The sequence below is a fragment of the Drosophila tropicalis genome, unplaced genomic scaffold (assembly GCF_018151085.1).
Source record: "Drosophila tropicalis isolate 14030-0801.00 unplaced genomic scaffold, ASM1815108v1 contig_859, whole genome shotgun sequence".
In the NCBI taxonomy this organism is placed as follows: domain Eukaryota; kingdom Metazoa; phylum Arthropoda; class Insecta; order Diptera; family Drosophilidae; genus Drosophila; species Drosophila tropicalis.
This window is the reverse complement of record NW_027173353.1, coordinates 1,716,155-1,740,689: the sequence shown is the minus strand read 5'-3', so window position 1 is coordinate 1,740,689 and position 24,535 is coordinate 1,716,155. Positions and strand designations below refer to the sequence as shown.

Below are 24,535 nucleotides of genomic sequence, written 5' to 3'. Positions count from 1 at the left end.
GTCGTATCTATTATCCATCTTGTCTCTATCAATAATTTGTTATTTATTCAACATTTTGCATTCAACACTTATCGATGGATTTGCATGCAAAATGCCCGGTGTCATTTTGTTTATCGACATTATTAACGAACATTTGATGGGCAAAGAAGGGGGTTTTATTTTTTTTTATTACATATTTTTTTTTTTAACCACGGCTCATTTAATAAATAACAGACTGCTGCTGGCAATCATATTATATTTACAATAGACCTAACCGAGAGTATTCATATGCGAAATTTTCATAAATTCAATTGATATTAAGAGCTTAATTAGTTCAAACTAAAATTGATTGCATTATGTTGTAATATATACAAAATTTTTTTATTGCTATTTTATTTTTATTTTTTTGGTTTTAGTTTATTGTTAATAAACCTTTTTGCACTATGGAATTTGAATTATTCAGCAGGAGCAGCTGCAGCTTTCAACGATGCCAAATACACGAGAATCAAGGCAACAAATTTTTGTAATTTTTGGGTGACATTATTATCAACAACCCGTGGTCGCATATAGAGAGATACACTCACATCAATTTGAATGTTTGCCATAATAAATTGCATTTTATAAAATGCAAAATGGCGGCTGATTATTGTTGAGGTCTCATTGGCGGGCTGACTATTGTTTGATGTACACAATTGTAGATATAAAAGAGAGAAGTTCTTTTATAGATACATAAATCCTTTAAAGCCAGTTTGAAAATATTTAAATTTTATCAATATATCCTGACATAGAGGAGTGTCTTATTTATAAATCTTTTAAAGTCTCTTTACGTTTTCTAGAATTTTTGCTGAAAATTGTAAATTGAATTTTTTGTTTTATGTATATGGAAATATTATTGAAACAAATCAAATACTTTTTATATTTTTGTTTTCACATAGTTTAGTTTAATTTATTATGCCAGGGCAATCAATTGGTTAGTTTTCTCCTTTATAGATTTATTTTGTGGCCATTTAATAAACAAATCTCAAAGCTCAGTTTTATTTAATACTCAAATTTATTGCCAATGTTGAAAGATAAATATTTAAGTTATCAAGGAACAGAGGCATATGCCGAAACATATGTATGTAAAAAATGATATGCCAGGCAAAACTTTATTAAACGGAAAACCAAGAAAGAAAGAACCTGTGATCAAGCATGAAACCGAATGCAAAGAACAAACAAGAACAAGCTGAAGCAGAGCACACATAATGCCACTTAATTAGTGAGCACACACACACACAGCGAATGAACGAAAAGAGAGAAAAAGAGCAAAAGACACTGGGTAAAAGACAGTGAAGAATGCGGAGACTGTGATAGGCAGAAAGGGGAAGTGTGGAATGCCTGGCACATGCTTAATATACATTAAGCTCCGGAGAGAAATCGGGCGTACACAAATTTTGCCGCAAATCAAAAGCTACCAAAAAAAAAAAAAAAGTCTAGAAAAATTAAATCGGCCACAGAGACAGAAGAGGAGAGAGATAGATATGAGTGAGTGCGAAGGAGATGCTAAATGTGGGTCAACTGTGTTGGCCATTGTTCATTTCACACACACACACACACACACACACTGGCACATACACATACACTTATGCATGCAGTTGGTCGCTTTCTGCTTTAATGTCATTTGCATTTTTTTTATAGCACAGCAAAATGGGCAGCTGCTTTCCTTTCATTTCTCTCCATTCCGTTCGCCTGTGTGCTCTTCCCTCTGCCGCAGAATTTATTCTTTCCTCTTACTTGATTTAATTGTGCATAAATATTTTCCCCATTGCCATCGCTTGTGCATGCAAATTAGGTAGCCCCGGAGTCAGTGTGTTGTACACAAGTGGAAATGCTGGGCAAAAAAAAAAGAAGCAAAATCGTTGCTTTTCGTAACTGTCATGGAGTCGGTCATGTAAGTGTGTGTGTGTGCCTCAGCTCTTGCATAATTGTTGTGTTAATAATGACAAATTCAATACGAAATTGTTATTTTCAACAAAGATATCTATCTATTGAAATACATTAATCGAATAAAAACAGATACAGAGATATATGTATCTATGTTAACTTAAGGCATTTAAAAACTATCTGATTTATGATTATAAATTGCTAGCAAAATTACCATCAAACAAATTGTTGCCACAAATTAGTTTAATCTCAGTTAAATCTGTTTTATACTTTAGTCGAATAATCATTCTGACAGCTTTATTTTAGTTTTCATTGTAATATAAATTTTAGAATTTAACATTTATTTTGATGGCTTTTATGTGCTGTTCTATACACTACTATCGTCGATTCTAGTCGGAATAGCTGTGCTAATTGTCACAGAAGCAGGCTAATAATTAGAAATGGATATGCTGATGTTGATGCCATTGCTGCGTAGGTTGTTATCGATCCCTAACCGATTAGCCCCAGTCAAAGCCAAGTTGGAATTTGGTTCGCCCATCCATTAATGGGGGTAAAATTAAATGCAGTGACAAATTGCACAAATTAGAAGTAAAAATACTGTTATTTTGCAGAAAGGGAACGTGGTCAGCAGGGGGAGGCAGTCAACCATATGGATAGATAGATAGATATATGGCCAGAGTCACTTTGGCAGCAGCAAATGGCAACAAATTGCAAATGCATTTTAATTGGAATTTCGCAACGTTGTTGTTGTTCCAGTTGTTCTAGTTGTTGTTGCATGGCAATTTGTGCGAAAAGTACAAATTAAAAATGCCAAACTAAAAACGAAATCGCATTTAATGGGCAATATAACACAAAAGCCATTTTAGTTTAGGGCGAATCAGCTAGCCAGCCATAGGTCCAGTCCATGGGGCTGGCTGCCCAGGTTAAATGTTGAAATACAATAAAATTGGGTCCTCTCTGCGGGATATTTTGCAACAAAACTAACGAGCAACATTGTCCACGTTGCCGTTGATGATGCTGATGATGACAATGATTAGATGCGATAATGCAAATGAATCATCCTGCTCCACCCTAGTCGGAGAGAATGAACAAGTTGAGTTCTCTCATGCAAGAGAAAGAAGAAAAAAAAGCAACAATAACAAAAATTTGCATACCAATGATACATGGAAGCTATGAAGAAATCCTAGGGACACAATGATATATGTGTGTATGTATATAACATGGGCCTGGTTGCAATGTGGGCGTGTCAGAAATGGAGCTGGGACTGGGACCACCAGCAAGGGTAACGATGTTGTTGCCGTTGATGATGATGATGGTGATGACTACGTCGTCGTCGTCATCGTCGGTCAGCCCAATGTTACTGATGCTGATGACGTGTGGTTGTCATTAGAGTCGTGTTGATGACGTTGTTGTGGTGCCACAGTGTCAGTCAATGCCTGCCCCCTTGGTCCTTGTTCCGATGCAGCCATGGGACAATCCTTTTTGCCTGACTGGTTCCTGTTCTTCCTGTTGTTTTGCATGGGTGTCGCTGTCGTTGACGACAAAATGGCCACGGCCACCGCATTGCACCGCACCGCACATTGACCAAAAATGCATACAACATGGATACAAAGGAAGCAGCCCGCTGTTCTGCCTGGGCTTGTTGTGGGTTTTGGAAAGTGGGTATGGTTTACGCTTTGAAAACTAACTACCCCTTTTCCATTTCCATTTAGGCAGCACGACGCGGCGACTTTAATTTCAGTTTTTGCAATTTCTGTCAAATTATATACTGTGGAGACCGACCGACTAGCCGCCCTTTCGGGCTCAAATCTGGTTGTAGCATAAAACGGCAAACATTTTAATTCTATGCGTCAGAGTTGTGCCCCATACAGATGTAGACAGGTTAATGGGAAATTGCAAAGGCACAGCCAACAAAATTTGAAAGCCACCAATCAAGCAACCCACCAAGCAAGCCGCCGACATTCATCCAACCAAATAACCCAGTCACTCATAGTCATGGCCATTGTCATTTGCATATTAGCCAGGGGAGAGTAAAATATTTGCAAGACCTTTTAAATTTATATAAATTTTTATTTAAAAACTTGAATATTCTATAGATTATTTTAAAGCATTTCAAATGGTCTTTAAGGGAAATTTTCTCTTCATTAGAAATTATAAAACTTGATCGTTTGTCTGTTTCTTTATTGTGCTCTCCATCTCTCTTCTTTTATAGTTTGTCCTGTTTTTTGGACTTTTTCTGTTCTGTCTACATGTGTATAAATATGTTTTCTAGTGACTACAAATTACCATTGCCTTATGCCAAATAAATAAATTCTAGCATACATTTGCATAAATATTTAAATCCACTTTCAGAGCACAGGCAAATCCCCAAAAGGAAGCTAACAAAAAAAAGAACAAAAAAAAAAATTATATGTATGTGTATGCCAGCCACGTAATGACATTTTGATGACAATTTTATTTTATGCTTTTTTTTTTTTTGCTTGTGTGTTATTCTTTATGCAAATCCTTTCGTATTCCACTGGCGATCTCCCCGTTTGGCAACGCTACCCATCCGTATGCTTGAAATGGTGTTCACTTAGCAGAACAATTAGTGGGACTGGGACTAATAGATATTTTTAAGAGCTAATTTCATTTGATTTTCGACCCTCAAAAGTGGAGAAAAATACGATGCTACGATGGATGAGTTAAGGAGGTGTTAGTGAAGGGAATGTCATCCCTTTTTCATTTTTGGCTATCGCTTTTAATTTTTTTCTTTTTGCGGGGGATGGAGTTTTTATGAAAGCACTTTTCTAATTACGGATTCGGACTACGAATACTGACTCTGACTGCCTGTTGACTGCAATGCAACAACACACACGCTTATACACACACACACACTTAACATTAGCCAGTGAAATTTCCCTAGGCCAATGTCCTTGTTGGCTACTGCTGGTTCTGCTACTGCTACTGCTCTGCTGCCACTGTTCCTACTGGATGTTATGGATGCAACTTTAAATTGCTTTGCCAGAGAGTTTTTCTAACAGTTTTTACCCCTGGAGGCCAACTGACAATGCAAAGGATTGCCAGCTGCTGTTTGGGGGATACATTCAGCCGTAGTCGTCATTGTGCTTGCTTTTCCTTGGCTGGCTTGCCTGTCCTAGTCCTACTCTTAGTCCTAGTCATCGTCATCAACTCCTACGGGAAATGCGCTCGTGCACTGATTGCACTTTGCCTCAAAAATTTCACAGAGAGTCAGAGGATGAGAGAGACACGTGAGTGAGAAAAGGAAAGGGAGCGAGAGGGAAAGTCTGAGTGCGTAATGCGTTTTCATGGCCTCACCCAAGGGGATGCGAATTGGAGAAGAGTAAAGGGATTGCTTTGGATTTGTGGTATGAATTGGAGGCTCGACAGATATGGTGATAAAGTGCAGACATTTGACAAATTAACTGCTTTGCGCCATGCACCGGAAATGTTGCAACCTCGATATGGTTCAATCGTGCCGACACCCATACCATATCGTACGAAGCCTCTGGCTGTCAGGCCCTTTAGTATGATTCTGTCTCTGGGTCTGATTGATTTATGACTTTTCCATCGTATGATGGTGATCTGATTGTTGTGACTTGTGTTGTGCATTTAAAAGTGGACATAAAGTTAACCAAAAAGCAAACAAAAAATATCCTTACTTGATTTTGATTCAAAGCAAGCGCAAAGACGTCATCACTTACCTGGAAAGAGAGAGAGAATTGGTTAGAGTGTTGCAATTATATATAATTATATGAAATTAATATTGAACTAATTGAAGTAGTTGGAGTATGAGAAAATCGACAAAACAGTTAAGGGCAATTACAAGGAAATTCAATTTGTTACAAGAGTTGTATAAAATAATTAGTTTGCGTTGTTGTTTCGTCCTGTTGGAAACTTTATTTGCTGTCTTTTTGTGACTTAATGCCATAGACTAACCTTTTAAGGGGAGACTGTACTTTAAATGTTTCATGAACGTTCGGTCTATATCTCTCTCATTCACTCTGTTATAATTGCCAAGTTAACAGCTATTCTGGATACCACCAGATGACTCCACTATAATTTGGCTCTACAAATTCGCCATTAGCCGCCAACGGAAAACAGAAACAAAGTTAAAATGAAATGTGGCCACAGGGTAAAATCGGGGAAATTGTAGCATAGCAGCAGGCGCTTAAATTGTATTTAGTCGTAAAATGCACGCACACAAAAGCAGAACGACAAACACAAACACATAAAACTATTGGAACTGGAGACCATATAAGAGTCATAATTTCGACACTAATGCTAAGCCACATGTACGTAAAGAAACAAACAAAAAAAAAAAAAAAAAAGAAAACGACACGCGTTGTGTGCGTGTGTGTGTGTTTCTTGTGACCTTTTGGTGTGTGCAGGTTTTTTGAGGGTCGTGGGGGCAGAAAACAAAATTACAGCTGGACATAGTTTGACATGTGTCCAAAAGAAGCCATGATAAAGTGAGTCTCCTAGCCTAGAAATGGAAGAGAGAGATACGAACAACTAAGGTGCAGGACAGGCACACACCTGCGACTCTCTTAGATGATCCCCAGTACCCTGTATGGCGTCACGAACTTCAATAAAAATCAACAGTTTATGTCCATGTCCTTGAGTGGTAGGACACAACATTGGAAATGTCGTTTGCTCTATAGCCCCATCTCCAGTTTTAGTTCCATAGACCTTCAAGGAGTCTGGCAAAATGTATTGCCTTCTATTTGCATTTTCTATTTATTTCTTTATCCCTTTTTTTCTTTTGCCATGCAAAATGGGAAGTGGGTGAAGTCGACAGCCAGACAGCAGCACTTGAGCTTGGCCCGCCATTAGTGGCACGTCCTTGGGCTTCTGTAGCCGTCCTGTATTTGTCCTGTTCTTCTTCCATCACTTTGGCACTCATATTTTATTAAGTAGCAAAGTTGACAAGGGATTTGCTAGGAGTTTGGGGTGAAGAAGGACGAAGCCTTTTTCGTTGGGTTAAAGGGAGTCGAGACTGTCATTTTGTAAAGTAAATATTGGTAATTTTTATTGAGGATTTTCCTTGATTTCCTTTTGAGCATATGGATTATCTAGAGAAAACAACCCAAAAGCGTGGAAACTTTCTTTTTGTGCCAAAATTAAGGACATTTATTTGGCAACTTGAACTTGAACCCAAATCAACCGAAACCGAGAATCGAGCATCAGGACAACCCCGAGCAAACAAAACCATTAAGCGAAAGTGATGGTGTACACACAAAACAAAAATTAGAAAACACCAAAAAAGCAAGCCAAAGAAAATATTAGAAAACTTTTTCGTTTCGTTTTTCGTTCTGGTTTTTTTTTTCCTTTTCTGACCTCAACTCTCAGAAATGATGAGGATAATAATGATGATGCGGCTGCTGCTGTTGTTGCTGATGATGCTGCTGCTTCGGTGCACAAATTTGTGGACCTGCGGCACAAATTTGTACAAAATGCAACAGACCGTAAGAGACAACATAAGCGATAACAAACAACAACAAGCCAGAAGCAAGACGGGAGAAAGGAGGCGTAGGGCAACATCATGGCAAGTTGCCTCGAACTTTGTGTTCACAGCGGTTGCTAACAAGGTTTTGCTGCTGCGTAACCATGGTGAAAGGGCAAGTGTCGATGCATAGCTGAGGAAAATGAAGCAATACCAACAGCAACGCCACAACATGCAAAATTCCAATAGGTTAGGAAAGGTAAGGTAAGTGGCAAGGCTTAAACTTCACACCGGGGTTTATTGGAACAAACTTTCTTCAGCTTCTTCATATAAATGTCGTAAAGGCTTTGTATATCTATTTATTTCACAACACGCGCCAGCATTTCATTTCACATCGTTTTCTTTTCTTTTCGTTGGGCTTTGTGCTTTGCGCTCAGAAAATATGTTATAAAATATTTAAAAATCATCTCCATGCTTTTCTTGAAATTTCAACAGTTTTGCACTCTTGTTCGTCTTGTACCTTACAAGATGTCCTCTTAAATATGCACATATGTATGTATGTGTAGAAAAGCTTGTATATGTATGTACATGTGTATATTTTATCCTCCATCCACTTCCACGCTCATTTTTTGGGGGCTCTCTCTAGAGAATTGAGGCATAAAATGTAAAAATGTTTCGTGGAACAGAATGGAGAGACTGGAGAGTATGGGATATGTCGGGCGAAGCGAAAGCATGAGTATTTAACATAAAAACAAAAATGAAACAACAAAAAAATTAAGGAATATTTATATCAATTTCAATTGCATTTTTTATGTAGGAAAATATTTGTATCATGTAATGCATTCATTTATTTGCTTTTCTGAAAACGAATAAAACTAACATAAAAAATATTGCCTACTTCTCAGAGTTCTCTCGGTATTCAGTTGTATAGCTGTCTTGTTAGTTTTGCTTACTTTGCAGAAAATATCATGTCAATTTTACAATAACAAAATAATAAAACTAAAGACTAACTCGGTATATCTTTTGCGAAAATACAAATGAAAATCGTTAAAATATATATGGCCTATTTTTTTGTGTTAACTGGAAGTTTAAAAATATTTTACTGTCATGTTTCCCGACAGTTTTAGCAACATTTAAAATATATTTATATTTATATTTTTCCTGTTCTCTGATGCCACTCTCTCTCACCCTCTCTTTTCCTTTTTTTTTGCTAAAGAAATTAAATAATTATTGTCTACTTTTACATCTGTTTCTTAACAATTTTGATGTCATATTTATTTGGCGTTGACAAAATGTTCCATCAAATTTGTCACAAAGTTTTACCACGCACACACACATACACACATAAAGACTCAAACAAAAAGACACAAGGATACAAGGATACAAACAGGCAATAAAATGAGAGGGAATTCGACAAAGGAAACACGTCGCAACAATTTACATGAGATTAATAAACATTAAACTGTAATAAATAGCCTGACATGCCCCTCGTCTCCTTGTCATTTTCCCTCTCTTCAATCTTTTGCAGTAATATGTCTATCTCTTTTCCAGGCTTGTCATGGCAGAACTCCAACAACAAAGCATCAAAAGAGTGGCGGGGTGGCAAGTAAAGTCTCCTACAGCTTCCGGGCAATAAGATTGCCATGGAAGCAGCGGCGGGGAGGCATCGTCATCGTCTGCAGTTGAAATGAATTTAATTTTCTACTTTTTTTTGCTCTCTTGTCTCTTTCGCTCTTTACTTTTGGCATCGGCGTTGGCGTTGGCGTCTGGCAAACAAACAGAAACAAGCCGCCGCAAGCCGCCTGCGGCTGACATTTGGCTTGCTTTTGCCTTGTCTTTTTCCATCTATCCCTCTCTTTCTTTATCGCCAAAGCGTTTACTTCTTGCTTTTTCTCTGGCTCTTCCTCTTTTGTATTTTTTATACTTCTTTTTTTTTTTTTTGGTCTGGCGAAAATAGTGGAAACTTTTTGATAATTACATTTGGCGGGCGGTTGCTGTTGCTTTGGCAGCTAAACCAAAGAAAAACCAAGCAAAAAATAAGTCAAGTAAAACTGTCAATTTCAAGTGGAAGAAACACCCAAAAAACAAAAGAAAAGGACAAAAAATTGCCAGAGTTGCTACCGTCTTTAACTCAAATAAGACCAGAACTAAGGAGTGGTGGAAAAAGAGACGAGGATTTGGATCCGCCTAGAGGCAATTTCTTGGATTAATTTATGTTGCGGCAACTGAATAAAATGTTGGCGGCTTGCCTTCGAAAATGTATTCACAATCATCTTTAACTTTTTGATGTGCCTATTTTGGTCTGGGCCTGAGCATGAGCTTGAGCTTCTTGAATTGGTTTCTTTTGTAATATCCGGCTTAGAAATTTAATATGCAAAAATTGATTGAAATAGACAAAAGCAAATGGGAGTCAGAGTAAGAGAGTGTGTGAGAAGCAGGGAAGAACTTTCATATGAACATAGTTAATTGCTTTTTGCAATTGGAAAGGGCTAAGACAAAAGACGTAAGAAATATTCCCTTTTTTGCATATGAGAGAAATTTTAATAGTTTCTCTAGTTCCTTCAAGTAGGAGTAACTTCTGCCGGTGACAGTTGAATAAAAATGTGATAAGGAAAAATATACAGGCGAGGTAGTACATGATATAATCTCTAACTGGCTATCTTTCTCCCACACTCTCTCTCTCACACACACACACACAGACACACATATATAGTGTCTCCTCTTAGGCTAAATCGTAGGACAATTAAACTTTTAAACAGACAACGACCCCAGAGTAAAAGAAGGAGAGATGATGACGACGACAAATGATGAAATGCATGTAAATGAATATAAATAAAGGCAAGAGAAAGGCAAAGCGTAACAGAAATTTAGTGTGGGGGAGGAAAAGTAGGAATGCTGACACATGCCACAAACGGGAGACAACAGGATACAACGGGAAAACACAATGGCGACACAACAAGAACAACTAAAGAGGAAGAGTTTCTTTTGTTGACATCAGGCTGGCTGGCAAGCCGGCTGGTTAGAGGAGAACGGGACAGGCAGGCAGGCAGCAGCCGCAACAGTTCACATGGCTCATTTTCTATGGTCAAAGGAAGCCGTGTCAGGATATATATAGCAACAGCAGGAGAACTTTTTATAATGCATATGAAATATGGCAAATGTCATTTAACATGACAGTTTGATGATAATAATAACAACAATGGCAGCAGAGGCAAAATATTTTGTTGTCTTCTCCCCATCTGACCCTCTCCTCTCTCTCTCTCTCTTTCTCTATACATATATCTATTCTTGCTTGAATGTAACGTGGGATAAAGTCTTACAATAAGAAAAGGTGACCAAAAAAGAAGATACGAAAGAGCTTTTGTTACCCAAAAATCTCTATTCAAAAGGAAACTCAATGGAAGGCCTATTGAAAGGCAGCCAAGGCTTAAACTTTAACCAGAGAGAGACTTTAGGGAGTTACCAAAATTTTTGGAATTCTCTCCTTTGGTTAGGCGCAAAATTTCATCATAATTCTCTGCTCACTATCTGATATTTGCTTTTCTTGTTTCCACGGCTACTTTAGCCGCTCCTGCTGCTATTTCGCTGTAAATTGTTCATCAATCGATTGGCTTAACCGCAAAAGCACATTTACTGTAAACCGACTCGACCACAAAGCAATTGCAAATGCGTATGCATGGCGAATACATAAAGAGGGTGAGATGGAGCTAAGGAGAGAGAGGAAGAGCGAGAGAGAGAAAGCACGTGGAGAACGGGAGACTTTGCCTGTTGTCCGTTGACCATCACCTGACTGAACATAAACGTCAGTGTCAGCTGCAATAGTACTAGGTAGGAGTCACCCAGACAGCAGTAACCGGAAATGCGGCTACATAATCTCCGCATACAAGAATAGGAACAAAACTATAGCATACCTTTCTGCGTTATCCACTAAAATTTGTATGTACGTATATTTGGTAGAAAATAAGCTCACTTATAGCAACAGGATGGAAGATATTTCCATTTTGCAAAAAAAAAAAAAAAAAAGAAACTGGACACAAAAAAACCGCAATGAAATATCCGGAAGTTGTGCATAAAATGAGCTATGTGTGCATACGGAAATCATCAACTCAATGGCTGAACAAATACAGCACAGAAACTCGGGGATACAGACTGCTGCAAACATAGAAAAAGGGAGAGCCAAAGATTGGAAAGAAGCACAGCAGGAGTAACAATGGCGTATGATCAGAAACAATGCAAACGACTGCCAACATCCGGCGACCAACAGCAACAACAACAACAACAATGATGTTTTTCATGATGACGACGACCTTCATCGTTTTGCGGTGGGACAACAATCCTGATGCTGCTGCCGTTGCTCAGTTGACCAGAAATCGGAGTTCGTTATGGACAAGAGAGGGAAAGGGACAGCCATTTATTTATTGTTGTGCCTTGGCGCTTCGTGGGCGTTCGCTTGCTCATGACTCATTTGATTTCAATGGCAAACTTGTTCATTTGGCAAGCGAAAGTATTTAACATTTATAACAATTGAACAGTGGACAGAATACAAACGAAATGGCAATGAAAATATTTATGGCTTATACTCTTTTTCATAAATGTTTTTGGTTTTTTGTCTGCTGCAACCCATAGATGAGGTCACTATAAAGAGAGTAGGATAAAGACTCACTGTCTATATTCACCAAACCACAATGATGATGATGATGATGATAAGCTTTTCAGTTTTAAGCGCTTTAGTGGCAATCTCTCTTCCTCTCCGTACCTCTGTCGCTTCCATCTCTTTCGCTCACCACATATAATAAGCTTTTGTTAAGCGCAAGGATAGAACGGAAGTGGCTACTCACTAACTATATAAACTAGCCCAGCGAGTACAGATAGACTTGGCCATCGTAAAGACAGTTGTTGCTAGGGATTTACATTTGTAGGATGGGATCCAGAGAACGAAACTGAAACAAAACTAAATCTGAACCTTTCACATAAATGTTTAATAGCTCAAGCAGAAAATTAATTTTTCACATTTTCCAAGACAAGAGAAAACAGGAAAAGAGAAAGAACAAAAACACACCGCAACATATTTTACATAATTTCGAAAACGAAAAAAAAGTGGTACAACTTTGATAAACAATTTCATTTGAACAAGAGGAGCAAAGGAATTTCGCTTTTATGTTCACCGAAACCATTCTACCCTCCTCCTGCCTATTTGTATTCCTCTGCCTCGTTCTCTTATATCTTAGCTGGGGCGCTAAGGGAAAACATGACACTGAAAAGGTGCGTTTCGATGCGTCTTTTATAACCCGCAGCGTACAAGTAACGGTAGAAGAATATGCTACATACATATATCTAGTAAAATTTCTACGATATTTCATGTTACTCTCTCCCTTTCTCCTTCTTCGTTCACTCTCTTTATTTGCGTACGTTTAAATTTCAATCAAAAACAATTTTCAAAGCTGCTTAGAGGGAAAATAATGTTGAATGCCTAAGCTTTGGCCAGGAAAAACTTTCCATATACAAAATTGTTTGCCTGCAGGAAGGTAGGTGAGGCGTAACAGAATACTGCGGAAAGAGAATGGGCTGGGGTTGCCTCTTCGCTTCCTTGCTTTCTACTTTTCACAGTTTCGACTTCAAGGCGCCAGTTAGACTGCAACAAGTTAGACACACACACACACACACACACACACATGGTGTAACTTTTGTTTGAAAATGCACAAAATTGCCTTTGGTAAATCAACACAGCCACAGAGGCGTCGTCGGGCCCCGCCTTCACCCGCTTGCGAAGCCTGCATATTCAATCTAAGGCAGCAAAAAGGCAACACCAGCAACAAGGGCAACACAAGAAGAACACACATAATGTTTAACTACAATTTGCCTTTAGGCTTGAGTCATAGCCGGAGCTAAAGCAAGGCAAGCAAGCTGTTTTTTTCTGCCCTCTTAGTGCAGCAGGAGCACGGCAAAGTTTTTTACATAATTAGAAATATAAAACAGTTTCAGTTGAGAGAAAAAATATGAAAGGAGAGCGAATATAAAGGAGTGGCTGGCTGGCTGATGCTATTCGGTGCACACACATGGCAGAGAATGGAGCCTTTAATAATGATTTGTTTTTTAAGGTTCATTTGCCTCTCGCCATCGTCATAGTCCTCTGCCTGCCTGCCTGCTTCTCGCTCAAGTGCAGTGTAAATGTCTTGACTTTTTGTGTTTGTTGAGCCCTTAAGCGCTTTTTCTACATATAGATCTTTTCTCTTCCCTTTTTGCACACGTCTTGTAGTTATAAATACATATATGGACATGGCATGTAGAAATATGAAATATCTAAGTGTGGGAGTGTGTGTGTGTGTGTGTGTGTGCGGGAGTAAAACTAAAGTTCGTGCTCGGCCATTAATGAAATGTTCTAACCATGTTCACATACTCGAATAATAACTCATGCTATTATGCCCAAAATATTCATTTTTCTCTCCCTCCTACACGATGAAACTTGCAGATATTTTTGTCTGCAGGTAAAACAAACTTTGATAGGGGTCGCTCGCTTATGGTTGGTCTTGTCTCTTCTCTATTTTTAATTAATTAAGGTACAAAATGTTGGGAAAATTGTTGGCCATAAAGTTTGCAGTTGATAGTTAATAACAGGAAACGAAAGTGGTGTCCCACTTTAATATAGAATCCTTGAAATCTGTTTAAAGCCAATTAATTTCGAGGAAATGAATATGAAATATGCAAATTTATTAAGCTAATTCTAAATAAGAAAACTGGAGTAAATATTAAATTTAATTTGACCAACGCCGATATTAAAGCTGAAATTGTTTGAGTATCTTTCTTTTACGCTTTATCCAAAAGAAACAAAAGATACATCTATTAAATCTAATGGCAGTTAAAACTCTTTCCATGTCAATCTGAAAAGCGAAAAAAAAGTTTTTTACTAATTGCCTAATAATCTCATTACATTTAAAAATACATTTACAACAGTATTTATACCTGCCCTTAGGGCCAACAAGAACAATTTAACCAAAGGAGCAAATGGCCATGAAGATGGTTAAAGAGAGGGGGTGGGTGGAAATGGAGCAGATGAAGAACAATGGATTCCAACCGGAAGCGTGTTGATAAATGATGAAAACTCACCCTTCTCTCTCATTCTTTGTCTCTCTCCATCTCTTTTGGCGCCCTCTTCCTCCTATCAAAAACATCTTTCCAACATGAACAGTAAAAAGAATAAAAGAAGGAAATAAATCTAAACATTAAAATGGAGAATGGGCAAGCAGTAGACCCGGGAGACGGGGCACTAAAAACTGTCAAAATTGTGCCAAGCTTATGAATATGAAATGTAGCTGAAGATGATGGAGCCAGCACACTCACACACAAAGGACAGAAGAGAGACGGGGCGAATGGAGACGGGTGGCAAATTAAAGCATGACAAAAGTGGATAGAATATGGACCAGAGCATCGTTAGGGGGCAACGCAACGTCTCGTGGCATAATGAGTAAAATGTCACAAGTTGACATAAGTAAATATGTCAGATTTTCTATATGGCAAACCCCAAAGACATAACCGAAGAGGAGGGAGAGCAGCAAGCGTGCTAGATAGCTTGGACGAGGAACGTTACCCGCAGACTAAATACGAAATATGTCTCATAATTTCTTGATGCCAGGAAATTCATTCTCGAAACTGGTAAAGTTATGCGGGCAACATACAACTTGAAAGGGCACCACACATTTTTGTTAACTGACTTTCGGGTTCACTTCACATAGCTCCGCCGTCAGTCACCTTCAGCTACATCCTTACCTTCTGGTTGGTCTTCTTCTCAGCTCATTTCGACCCTGTGGAGTCTCATGTATGCAAAATATGCTCGACCGCCGTTTGACATTTACAAATGGCAAACATTTGACAAACAAAATGTAGCTCTGTTCTGTGTGTGAGTATGTGTGTTTGCTTGACGAAAAGCATTGTCAAAGCATTTAATATGGACAGTCAGACAGATACAGGGAAGGAAGAGCTTAGCAACAAGGACCCGCAGCAGCAGCAGCACATGAAGTTTACCTTTGCCAGAAGCTTCAAAAAGGCCAAATAATTAAATGAACCTCAACGGGAACAAAAAGAAAATTGTATAAGGTTTTTTTTTTTTTTTTTTTTAAACTTGATGAATTTCTGTAAATAAAATATTAAACTGTTAAAAAACGAACGATGTAGTACTTCTGCGAAAAGTACGAATTTAAAGTGAAAAGAAGAGATTTAAAGTGGAAATGTTTTGCTTTAACTGTACTTTGTACTTTAGTACTTTCTGCTAAATTTCTTAATTGCAGGTAAAAATCGAAGAATTTTAAAGCAGTTCAAACATTTCTGCTTCTTCTTCTAAATTTTCTTTTTAGAAAGGAATTCAAAAGAAGGAAAACTTTCTCTCAACCTTAACTTAAACCACATACGATTAATTCGACAATTGAAGGACCTTTCCCTACTTTAACTTCATTAGCATTTTAAGCTTGATATCCTCGGCCAGTCATAAATTGGTAGCCATTTGGAATTGTGTGCTTCAGGTGGGCGGTGGTGGCGGTGGCAGCGGCAGTTAACATTCATTTACTACTTTGCCTAGCAGTTGAATGTTCGGTCAGTTGGTTGGCCACATTCCTGGCTATAGTAACTTAGCCTGGATTCAATTGGATTGGATTGAGGCACGCTCCACCTTTGGCTAACAAGCTGCATGTCATTAGTTTTAATAAAGCCTGCTCCTCATGGAGGGTCTTTGGCCAAATGTCCTTGGTGTGTGTGTGTGTGTGTGTGTGTGTTAAACACACACAAGCCACGCACAAACATGGAGAACAGGGAGAACTGTTCCAACTACATTTTGTTTTTTCTTGGTTTGTTGGCCATTTGCCTGCCTGAATGCCTACTGCCGCCAAGAGAAGATTTTTCCTGAGCAAATATTTGGCTTTAATAGAATAAAATGATGACGGGAGTGTTAGTGGGAAAGGCAGGCAGTAGGGATGAGATGGCGCTGTTGTGTCCAAAAAAAAAATTATTTACGGCCCACGTAACAAGGAAGCGAAGAAGCAGGCAAAGGAGCAGGAAAGCAGGACAAGGACTCATGCCCCGGCCTTGGGCCAAAACACTTAAATTAATAAAGTAAATAATAAGAATTACGCTGAGGACAGCCAACTCGGCCGGAGCACTCTGCCGGGTGGTGGTAGGATGGTTGGTCAGGTGCTGCTGCTCTTGTTGGCGGTGTCGGAGATGGAGGGGTTCGCGTTGAAAGTGAATTAAATGCCATTTAGGTGGCTTAAAAAATGTTTTACCCCAAAAGCCTCTAGCTCCTGATGAGGTTCCTTTTAAATTTTGTGTGTTTTAGCTCTTACGTTTTCTTTTTTCTGTTCGCTCTAGTGTTGATTAATTTATGGCTCTCTAAGAGACCGTGAGTAAGAGAGAATGGGAGAGAGGGGAAAATAGACTGCTAGAAACGTAGAGACAGACAGACTGCTGTTAGCCATTTGAAATGGTCTCCCCTAATCCTTAGCTCAAGCTCTCAGGATCTCTTTAGTCTAAGTAAGCGCATTTTGTGGCTGGAAGCTTAAAGCTTTTGATTGAATTGAAAAATAATTATGGCTGGAACCCAATTTATTTTGAATGCCAACACTTGATGAAAGTGGAGCAGTCATTGGTCTAACCTTCACTTAAGAGGCTAACTAACCAAACGTTTACTTTTAACGCACAGAAAGAGACAGCTCTAAGATCCAGAGAGCGAGACAGAGAAATTCAAATTAAATTTGGTCTAATTTGAAATGAAAGTGGGGAAAAAAGCAAGAGAGAAGAGAAGGAAAAAACAACATGTTTTTGCAAAGCTCCAACAGCAACATGAAGCGAATGTGAAATGGTCGTGTCTCCTGTCAGAATCATTTAAATGAATTGCTTTTTTTGTAAGGCCCAATTTGAAGGTCTACTTAAAAATCCATTAAAATTTGCATAGATCTAAAAATGGGACATGATTTGAGGAAAAAATTTACTTTTAATTGCCCATTCTAGAATATTAAATGCTCTATCTAGGATAATAAATCAGTTGAAATGAGATCTTTACCTTAAAAATAAATCTTTTTTAGTTCCGGTTTTGATTTCATACCGCAGTGATTAAATAGTTCATTTCTATGATAAACCTTTAAGATTGAGAAAGATTTTGAAATATGAAAGAGTTTCAAAATAAATCGAATACAATTTCACAACTTTGTAACTTTACTTTATGAAATTTTTCTAGCTTAATTCTAGCGTAGTTTCACATTCTTTATATTGCAGAGCAAATGCATATTCGGTGTTCATTTCAATGGTAATAGAGTAAATGACAAGAAGCTGTCATTAATTTGCATCAAATCAATTTCGTTTCGACAGCTGTCGTAGCTGCTTTAGCCTTCCCTTAGTCTTTTCCGGCTTGATGGCATACAATACTCCTTCCTACTATAGAAAGGAGGCGTGGTTGGCATAAAAATGCAAATTTCCATCAACTTTAAAGAAAGAACGAAGACAAAAAACAAAACGAAGGAGAAAACTGAAGCCCAGGGCAGGGCAGAGAGGATGAGAAGAAGACAGCCCCGTGACATTGGCATATGTGACATAGCAACAAAAATTGTTAAAATATTATTACAAGTATTAGGCACATCTAGAGCAGCAGCATCACAACAAACATCCACAAAAAATAACATTTTGGCCAACATAAAAAGGGTGTTGAAATCGATGCCTGAAAGGCAAAATATTCAGGAAGATGATGATGGTGATGATGATGATGAGGATGTCGATGACTGTGCCTGGGCCATATCTATAGGCATATCAATGCTTGCACCCCAGCCAATATCCTTTGGACTCCTTAAGAGCGTCGTTCTCATCTCACCCTGTGTGGTTAGACGTGCCCAAAATACATTAAAAGTTAGCTGCAAAAAGGAAGCAACAGCCTTGCCGCTCTGCACTAGGAAGGAAAATTTTCGCAACATTTTCTATACAAACAAATTGCCGCGTACGCGACTGGAAAGCCAAAATTGATTGATGTTACCATTTCCCCCATGTACTTTCCACACAGTCTCATCCATAGCGTCGTCTCGCCTTTACGTCCAAGTATTTCATCTTTGTCGTGTATTGTAGTCTACTTTTAGGCCAGCTTTCGTCGTCTCATAAGTTTATGCCTGACATGGCCGAAAACTTTTCTCACTAATGCGATTTTAAGTGCTTATTGTTGTGGAATTAAAAGTATTTTGAGCTGTTTTTCTTTTCGAAGCGTCACTCAGTTTTTTTCTTCTGCTTCTATTTTTTTTTTTTTTTTTGCTTTTATGGCCTAACGCCTTGAGAAATTGAATTTAATTGAGTGTGACGACGACGACGACTACAAGAAAGTCGAGAGAGATGAAGACGATGTCGGCGAGGAGCAGAAGATGGAGGCGACACTACAAGACGACCATGTCATGGACTCCCTTCTGGGATAATTGAAAATCTGTCAACGCATTTTTAGCAATTTTTAACTAGAGCATAAATATTATGGCATAAATAAACTAAATTGCTGCAATTGGCAAACAATGTTATAATTTTTGTCACTGCAGCTGCTGCCGTTGCTTATTCTAGCTATTTCATTTTGGCACTACATTCAGAGTATGTTGCAGTTTGTTTGTTTTCATTTGTCGTTTAGCTATTTTCGTGATACTTTATATGAAATTTATTGAAATCTTTTGGTCAGTTGGTCTGGCATCTGTCTGGGGGGCTGCAATCTTCTGGCATAGTTTGCCTCTTTTCTTTCTTCTTTCTCTCACTCTGGTCTCTCTTGTTCTTTTGGGGCCAATTAAAATGCAGCAAGGCTTTCAGCCTAAACATGGCCAATTAAAACATTTCTGACTATTTAATTGAAACTATACGAAATTGAACAGAAATGCACAAATTTCAATAAAATTGTTCAAGGGCTTTCTGTTTGACCATAATTAAAGTCATATAACGAAATTGTAAAAACGAACTGATGAGTGAAAACACCCAATCAAGTTAGAATAGAGTAAAAAATAACAAGCAGTCATCTTTTTCAATCTATTCGACATACTTTTCGGTTTATTCATTTTTCCTTTCTTCTCTCTGTCAACCGAATTTATTTTTCCATGTAGATTAATAAGTACATTAAAAATAAATCAATATTTTTATATCATATTTTCAGATTGCCGATGTTTTTCTTGTTCGTTTTTGTTATTGCAAGCAGAGCCACTCCCAGTTATATACATTCTATATCTGCATTCGATGGATGATATCACACAATTTTGAATCACAAATGAGTTTGGCGCGTTATCTTATCTTTTATCCTGCCGTACATGTATATATATATATATACGATGTAGGTAATATCCGCCAGCCAATTGCAATCAGAAATACGAGCCGTGGCAAAAGGCCATTTAGGCCCTCATAAAAACCACTTGAAAAGGACGAAATGAAAGGGATGTAGGCAACGGCAAGCAGGTTAGCCTGAAATGTGGGTAAATCGCTTAAAAACCAAACATTTTTGATGTCGTGGTGGTGAGATAGAGAGAGACAGAGAGAGAGAGAAAGCGATACAGAGGAAAGCATTTATTTTTAATGCTCGGCAAAACATTTCTTCACATTGCGACATGGAAAATACTCGTCGTATACATTTATATACATTTTTACGCGTTTAGAATATCAATTTGGTAGATGCGATTTTGGTCATAAAAGCGCCAGTTCTAACCAAAAACCAACCGTCCAACATAACACAATAAATTCATGACATATTTTGCTTCTTGCTGGTGTTTTTTTTACATTTCGTTTTTAGCAGTAAAGCTTTTTAAATAATTTTTTTGTTTTTTTTTGCAGTAGCTTTTGGTTGACATGTTTTACTGCGGTTTTCAAAATGGGCAAAAATTGTGCATTTGCTTTTTATTTTTTTGCAATGTCTTATCAATGGTTTGGCATTTTGTTGTTTTTCTTGCTTTTGAAAATGGACATATTGCGGTTCTGTTGTTTGTAAAATTAAATTATGCGGTTTTATTGCACAAACACGCCATATATGTATGTACATGTATAGGGACATTTAATGGTTCAACAAAAATGTGAAATTAATGAAAATTATGCGTACCAAAAACAATTAGGGAAAAATTAATACAATAGGTACATATTTATCGAATTTTAAATAGAATATGAAGCTTAAAATTTATTTAAACTGATCTACACAGATAGTTAAGCATTTTAGCACACCTATTTTCCAATATATTTGTTAGAAACATTTGATTTTAAGTGGCATTTCTCTCGATTGGCTTTACCTAATTAAAATCCACACATTCCCTTCTACCACTCTTTGCATTCCTTTAGTTTAGTGTTTTTTTCTTTTTAACCATCATCTTTTTAGCTTCACTTTGACAACTTGCATCCCATTTTCATCCTCTTATTTAACATTCGCGTTTATGTCGCACCATTTCTATTGCATTTTATGGTCCTTGGCGCACAGTTTACAACAAAGCAATTTCCGTAGACGACTAAAGGGGACTCCAGAGGACATGCCTCTTTCGCCTCTTCCTCACCTCACTCTCTGGCCACTCTTTCTGCTCTGTGAAAAGAAGCGTTGGTGTAGCGACGAAAAAAAAAGGAAAAAAAAACTTTTTTCTATGGCACTTAAAAAATTTACAAAGTGCTTTGGCAAAGGAGCGGCAACACAGAAGGACAGAGTATTAGAGTAGACCCAAGGCTGATGGCAATGAAGTGCAAATTGCAGTGGCAAAGTGTCCGCTGGATGCCTCGTGCACCAACTTTTGCTTATTTGTCACAAGAATCTCCCCTCTATCACTCTCTGATATTTCTACTCCGTCACTTGCAGTTGTTAGACGATGTGAACTACCAGCCTAGCAAGGCTCTACCCTATACCTACTATGACATAGTGTTTTTTAATTGTTGGGATTCCCTTGTTACTGTAAACTCGCTGTCTTTAATCATCAGCATTGCCAAAAGTCAACACAATCAATAAGCTTCATGGTTGCCGTTGGTCGGTTTCACATATTTATCCATTTATTTTCCCATTTTTATTTGCTTTACATTTTTATCTCTCTGTGACACGCTCTTGCGCTTTTTGTTTGTTATCATAATGTCTCCTCTTGTCACACACAGACCATATACTGTATGTATATGTGCCTATGGTCTTTAAACAATTCGTGGCTTTTGTTCATGGAAATTTTTCTGTAAAAAAGGTTAAGTTGTAATATTTCGTCACCTTTTGGGCCAAGCTAACAGAGAAAAAGCTGTGCATAATTTAGCATAGCAGACACAAGCACAGGGTGTTTCGAGCAAAACAAAAAAAATGAAACCAAGTAAAGGGCGCCATTACCATAACGGCTAAAACAGGAGCAAGCAGCAATAGCAGCAGACACATATGAGAGAAAAACCAAAATAAAAGAGAAAAATTTTTGCCGGAAGTCACTTTAACGATGCGCGAGTAAGTCATAACAACGGGCAAAAAAAAAAAAAAACAGCGATGAAGGAACAGGAAAAGGAAGAAAGATTAGAAGAAGCAGAAGACGAAGCACATTTGTGATGTGCGTTTTCTATATAAAACTTGTGCGTGTGTGTATGCATGGATGCTAGACAAACACACACACACACATGCACACCCACACAAACAGAGCCAAAAAGAGGGACCCAAAGGCAGAAAACAGTGGCATACAAGATATGGCAGCAACAGCAGAAAAAACGAAAAGCTGGCAGCAGAACCCCAGACCCAACCACGAGTCCAGGTAACCGAAATCCCTTTTCTCTGTCTGTTAACGCAACAAAACCAAAAAAAGAAGGCAAATGACTGAGATTTGCTTTAGGTGAATAATTTTATGGAAAAAATGCCACGAATAGACTAAGTTAATACTCTTTACAATTTCAAAAGGTTGGTAGAAGTATTTCTTTTTACCATAAAATGTTTTCACAACGTCAGGGAAGTAATTATTTTATAATTACTAAAGATAGAAAGATTTATGGTAAGAATAGGAGAATTCTTTAAATTGGCTTTGTTATAAATACAATATGTATGGATACTGCTTCTATTATCTTACAGGGTATTACTTTAGTCGAAGTGTTTTATCACGGATTTTATATAATTTTCATTCTTCTTCATTGTTTTCATTTACCCCAGAGTTTTGACCAGGAGCGTTGCCTCGAGCTCTTATTGTTTGCTTAGCCGTGGAACAAGCAAATAGTATATCACAAAAACAAAACACAAAAAAAAGAATTGCAATTGCAATTGGATCGCTTGACTGTTGTTTGTCATATCTCTTACCCACGTTGGCTACCAACCAACTCACTGGATGTGTTTAGGCAAATGTTTGTCATGCATAACGAGAAGAGAAACAGAGACAGAGAGATGCAGAAAGAAAATGTAAGAGCAGGCAGGTATTTTTACACGTAGACAGATAAATACACTCACACACACACACAAGTGAAGTTATGAGCCGTTGGAGTAGACAACTATGATGACTATGACGATGACAATGGGAGAAGAAAGGAACGTTGGCGATGACGCCGACGACTCGGAGCGAAGTTGGTTCGTTGCATGGCATTTACTTGAAATTCTTGTTGCTGCTGTTGTTGCAATTGCCAGAAGGTAAACTTGCAAGAAATGAGAAAATATGACAAGCAGACATACGGAAAACAGTAACAAATGTTAGCAGCAGCAGCACAAGCAACGGCATCCAGTGAATAGAACGAAAAAGGGTCGAGACATCGGTGTATGCTTGGCACAGCAGAATGAAGAGAAATGTGTGCAGCTTATATAAAAATGAGTGAAACATATGAGAAACGCATAACATGGAAAGCGAAGAGAAGGGAATGAGGGGAGCGAGCTCGAAGAAGAATGACAGAGGAGGTAGGCGCCTATTTCTATGTCTATGAAGTCTCTGCGAAAACGTGCGAGAAAAGGCCTTGAGAAATGTTGGTCGCCATATCAGTTTGTGTCTGTCTTCACAGTTATGATGGAACCGGAAATTGCCATTTTTTTCTGTTCGTTCTTTCTTCTCTTTGTGCTTGTACACAGAAAACGAACAAAAACGGAAATGAAATCAAAATGCAAAGTGTTGCGTTTATCAGTAACAGAGAATAGAAATGTTATTCGTGGAGGAACTAACAAAAATTTAAACTGAATGGTTTTAAATACTTCGGGGGAAAAGCCTTTTCTTCAATTCTGCAAATCTCTCTCAGTCATAATTCTTTTTGAGAGGGAAAAGAATGAGAGGCGGCAGGAATAAAACTAAGCCACATGAAATGCAGCCCACGAAAACTCGCAGAGTTCAGGAAAATCCAGGCACGTTCAGGTTCTGGAAATGAATTGCCTTTTCGTTTCTTTTTTTTTTGGGACAGAGTGAAACCTAGACTCAGCTTTTGGTGGAGAGTTTTTTTCAAAAAAATTTGTTTGTGGTTTTTCATTTTTTGTTTCTGTTTTTTTTTTTTTAGTTCTGCTCCTGTTTTCCTTCTTTCGTTCAAAAGTTAACAACGAAACGAAAGGCAACGACGAAACCTTTTGTGCCGTCAGGGCAAATGTTTGCGGTTTATTTTACTGGGGTAGATCGGATACGACGTGGACAACTACTTTGCCTAGAGTCTAGAGTCTAGACATTGCCATTTCCGTTTAACGTGACTCTTTCTCTCGGTTGGAAGTTGTTGGACAACAACTCAGGCAATTTTTTCTTTTTCGGTTCCTATTATCATCATTTTCGCCTTTAATTTACACTGCCATTGCTCACTTTTGCCTCACTTTACATTTTGTCCAACGACTTATTTGCATATAATTTTTTTGTTGTTTTTTTTGGTTACAAAAAAGGTTTTTTTTATTCCCCTGCCATGTTGAACGTTGCTTTATTATATATTTTTGCCTTTATTGTTTGTTAGTGTTTGTTTGTTTCCATTTTATATACCACTTCTTTTTTTCCTTTGGTTGGGCTAATTCATTTAAAGGTTCTCCAGAAAAAAGGTTTCACAACCACAACTAGACAGAAATATTTCATTTTGTTTCATTTGCTCCTTTTCAATATAAAGTGACAATGTCCGTTATCATTTTGAATCGATAAGCTGACGCTGAGTTTTTGTTAGATATATCTGAGCCCCAAAATGTATGCTATACTTTTTTTCATTTGAGTAATGCTATTGTTGGGAAAGAGCACAATGCCTTAGATATATACATATTTCGAATTAGCGATTGGTTCTTCATTCCAGAGCAACATT

The 24,535-nt window shown here is 37.9% G+C and overlaps 1 protein-coding gene across 5 annotated transcripts in view; it reads right to left on the bottom strand.

Moving 5' to 3' along the window:
* The window catches only part of pum (pumilio), a 177,278-nt gene that overhangs the window by 22,424 nt on the left and 130,319 nt on the right, over nucleotides 1-24,535 (bottom strand). For 3 of the 5 annotated variants that reach the window (XM_068297221.1, XM_068297223.1, XM_068297225.1), the window contains one exon: nucleotides 5,565-5,606. The exons of the other annotated variants lie outside the window; for them this stretch is intronic. In XM_068297221.1, coding sequence (XP_068153322.1) covers nucleotides 5,565-5,606 — 42 coding nt within the window. The remainder of the gene's footprint in view (nucleotides 1-5,564; nucleotides 5,607-24,535) is intronic. 5 annotated transcript variants of the gene reach the window in all.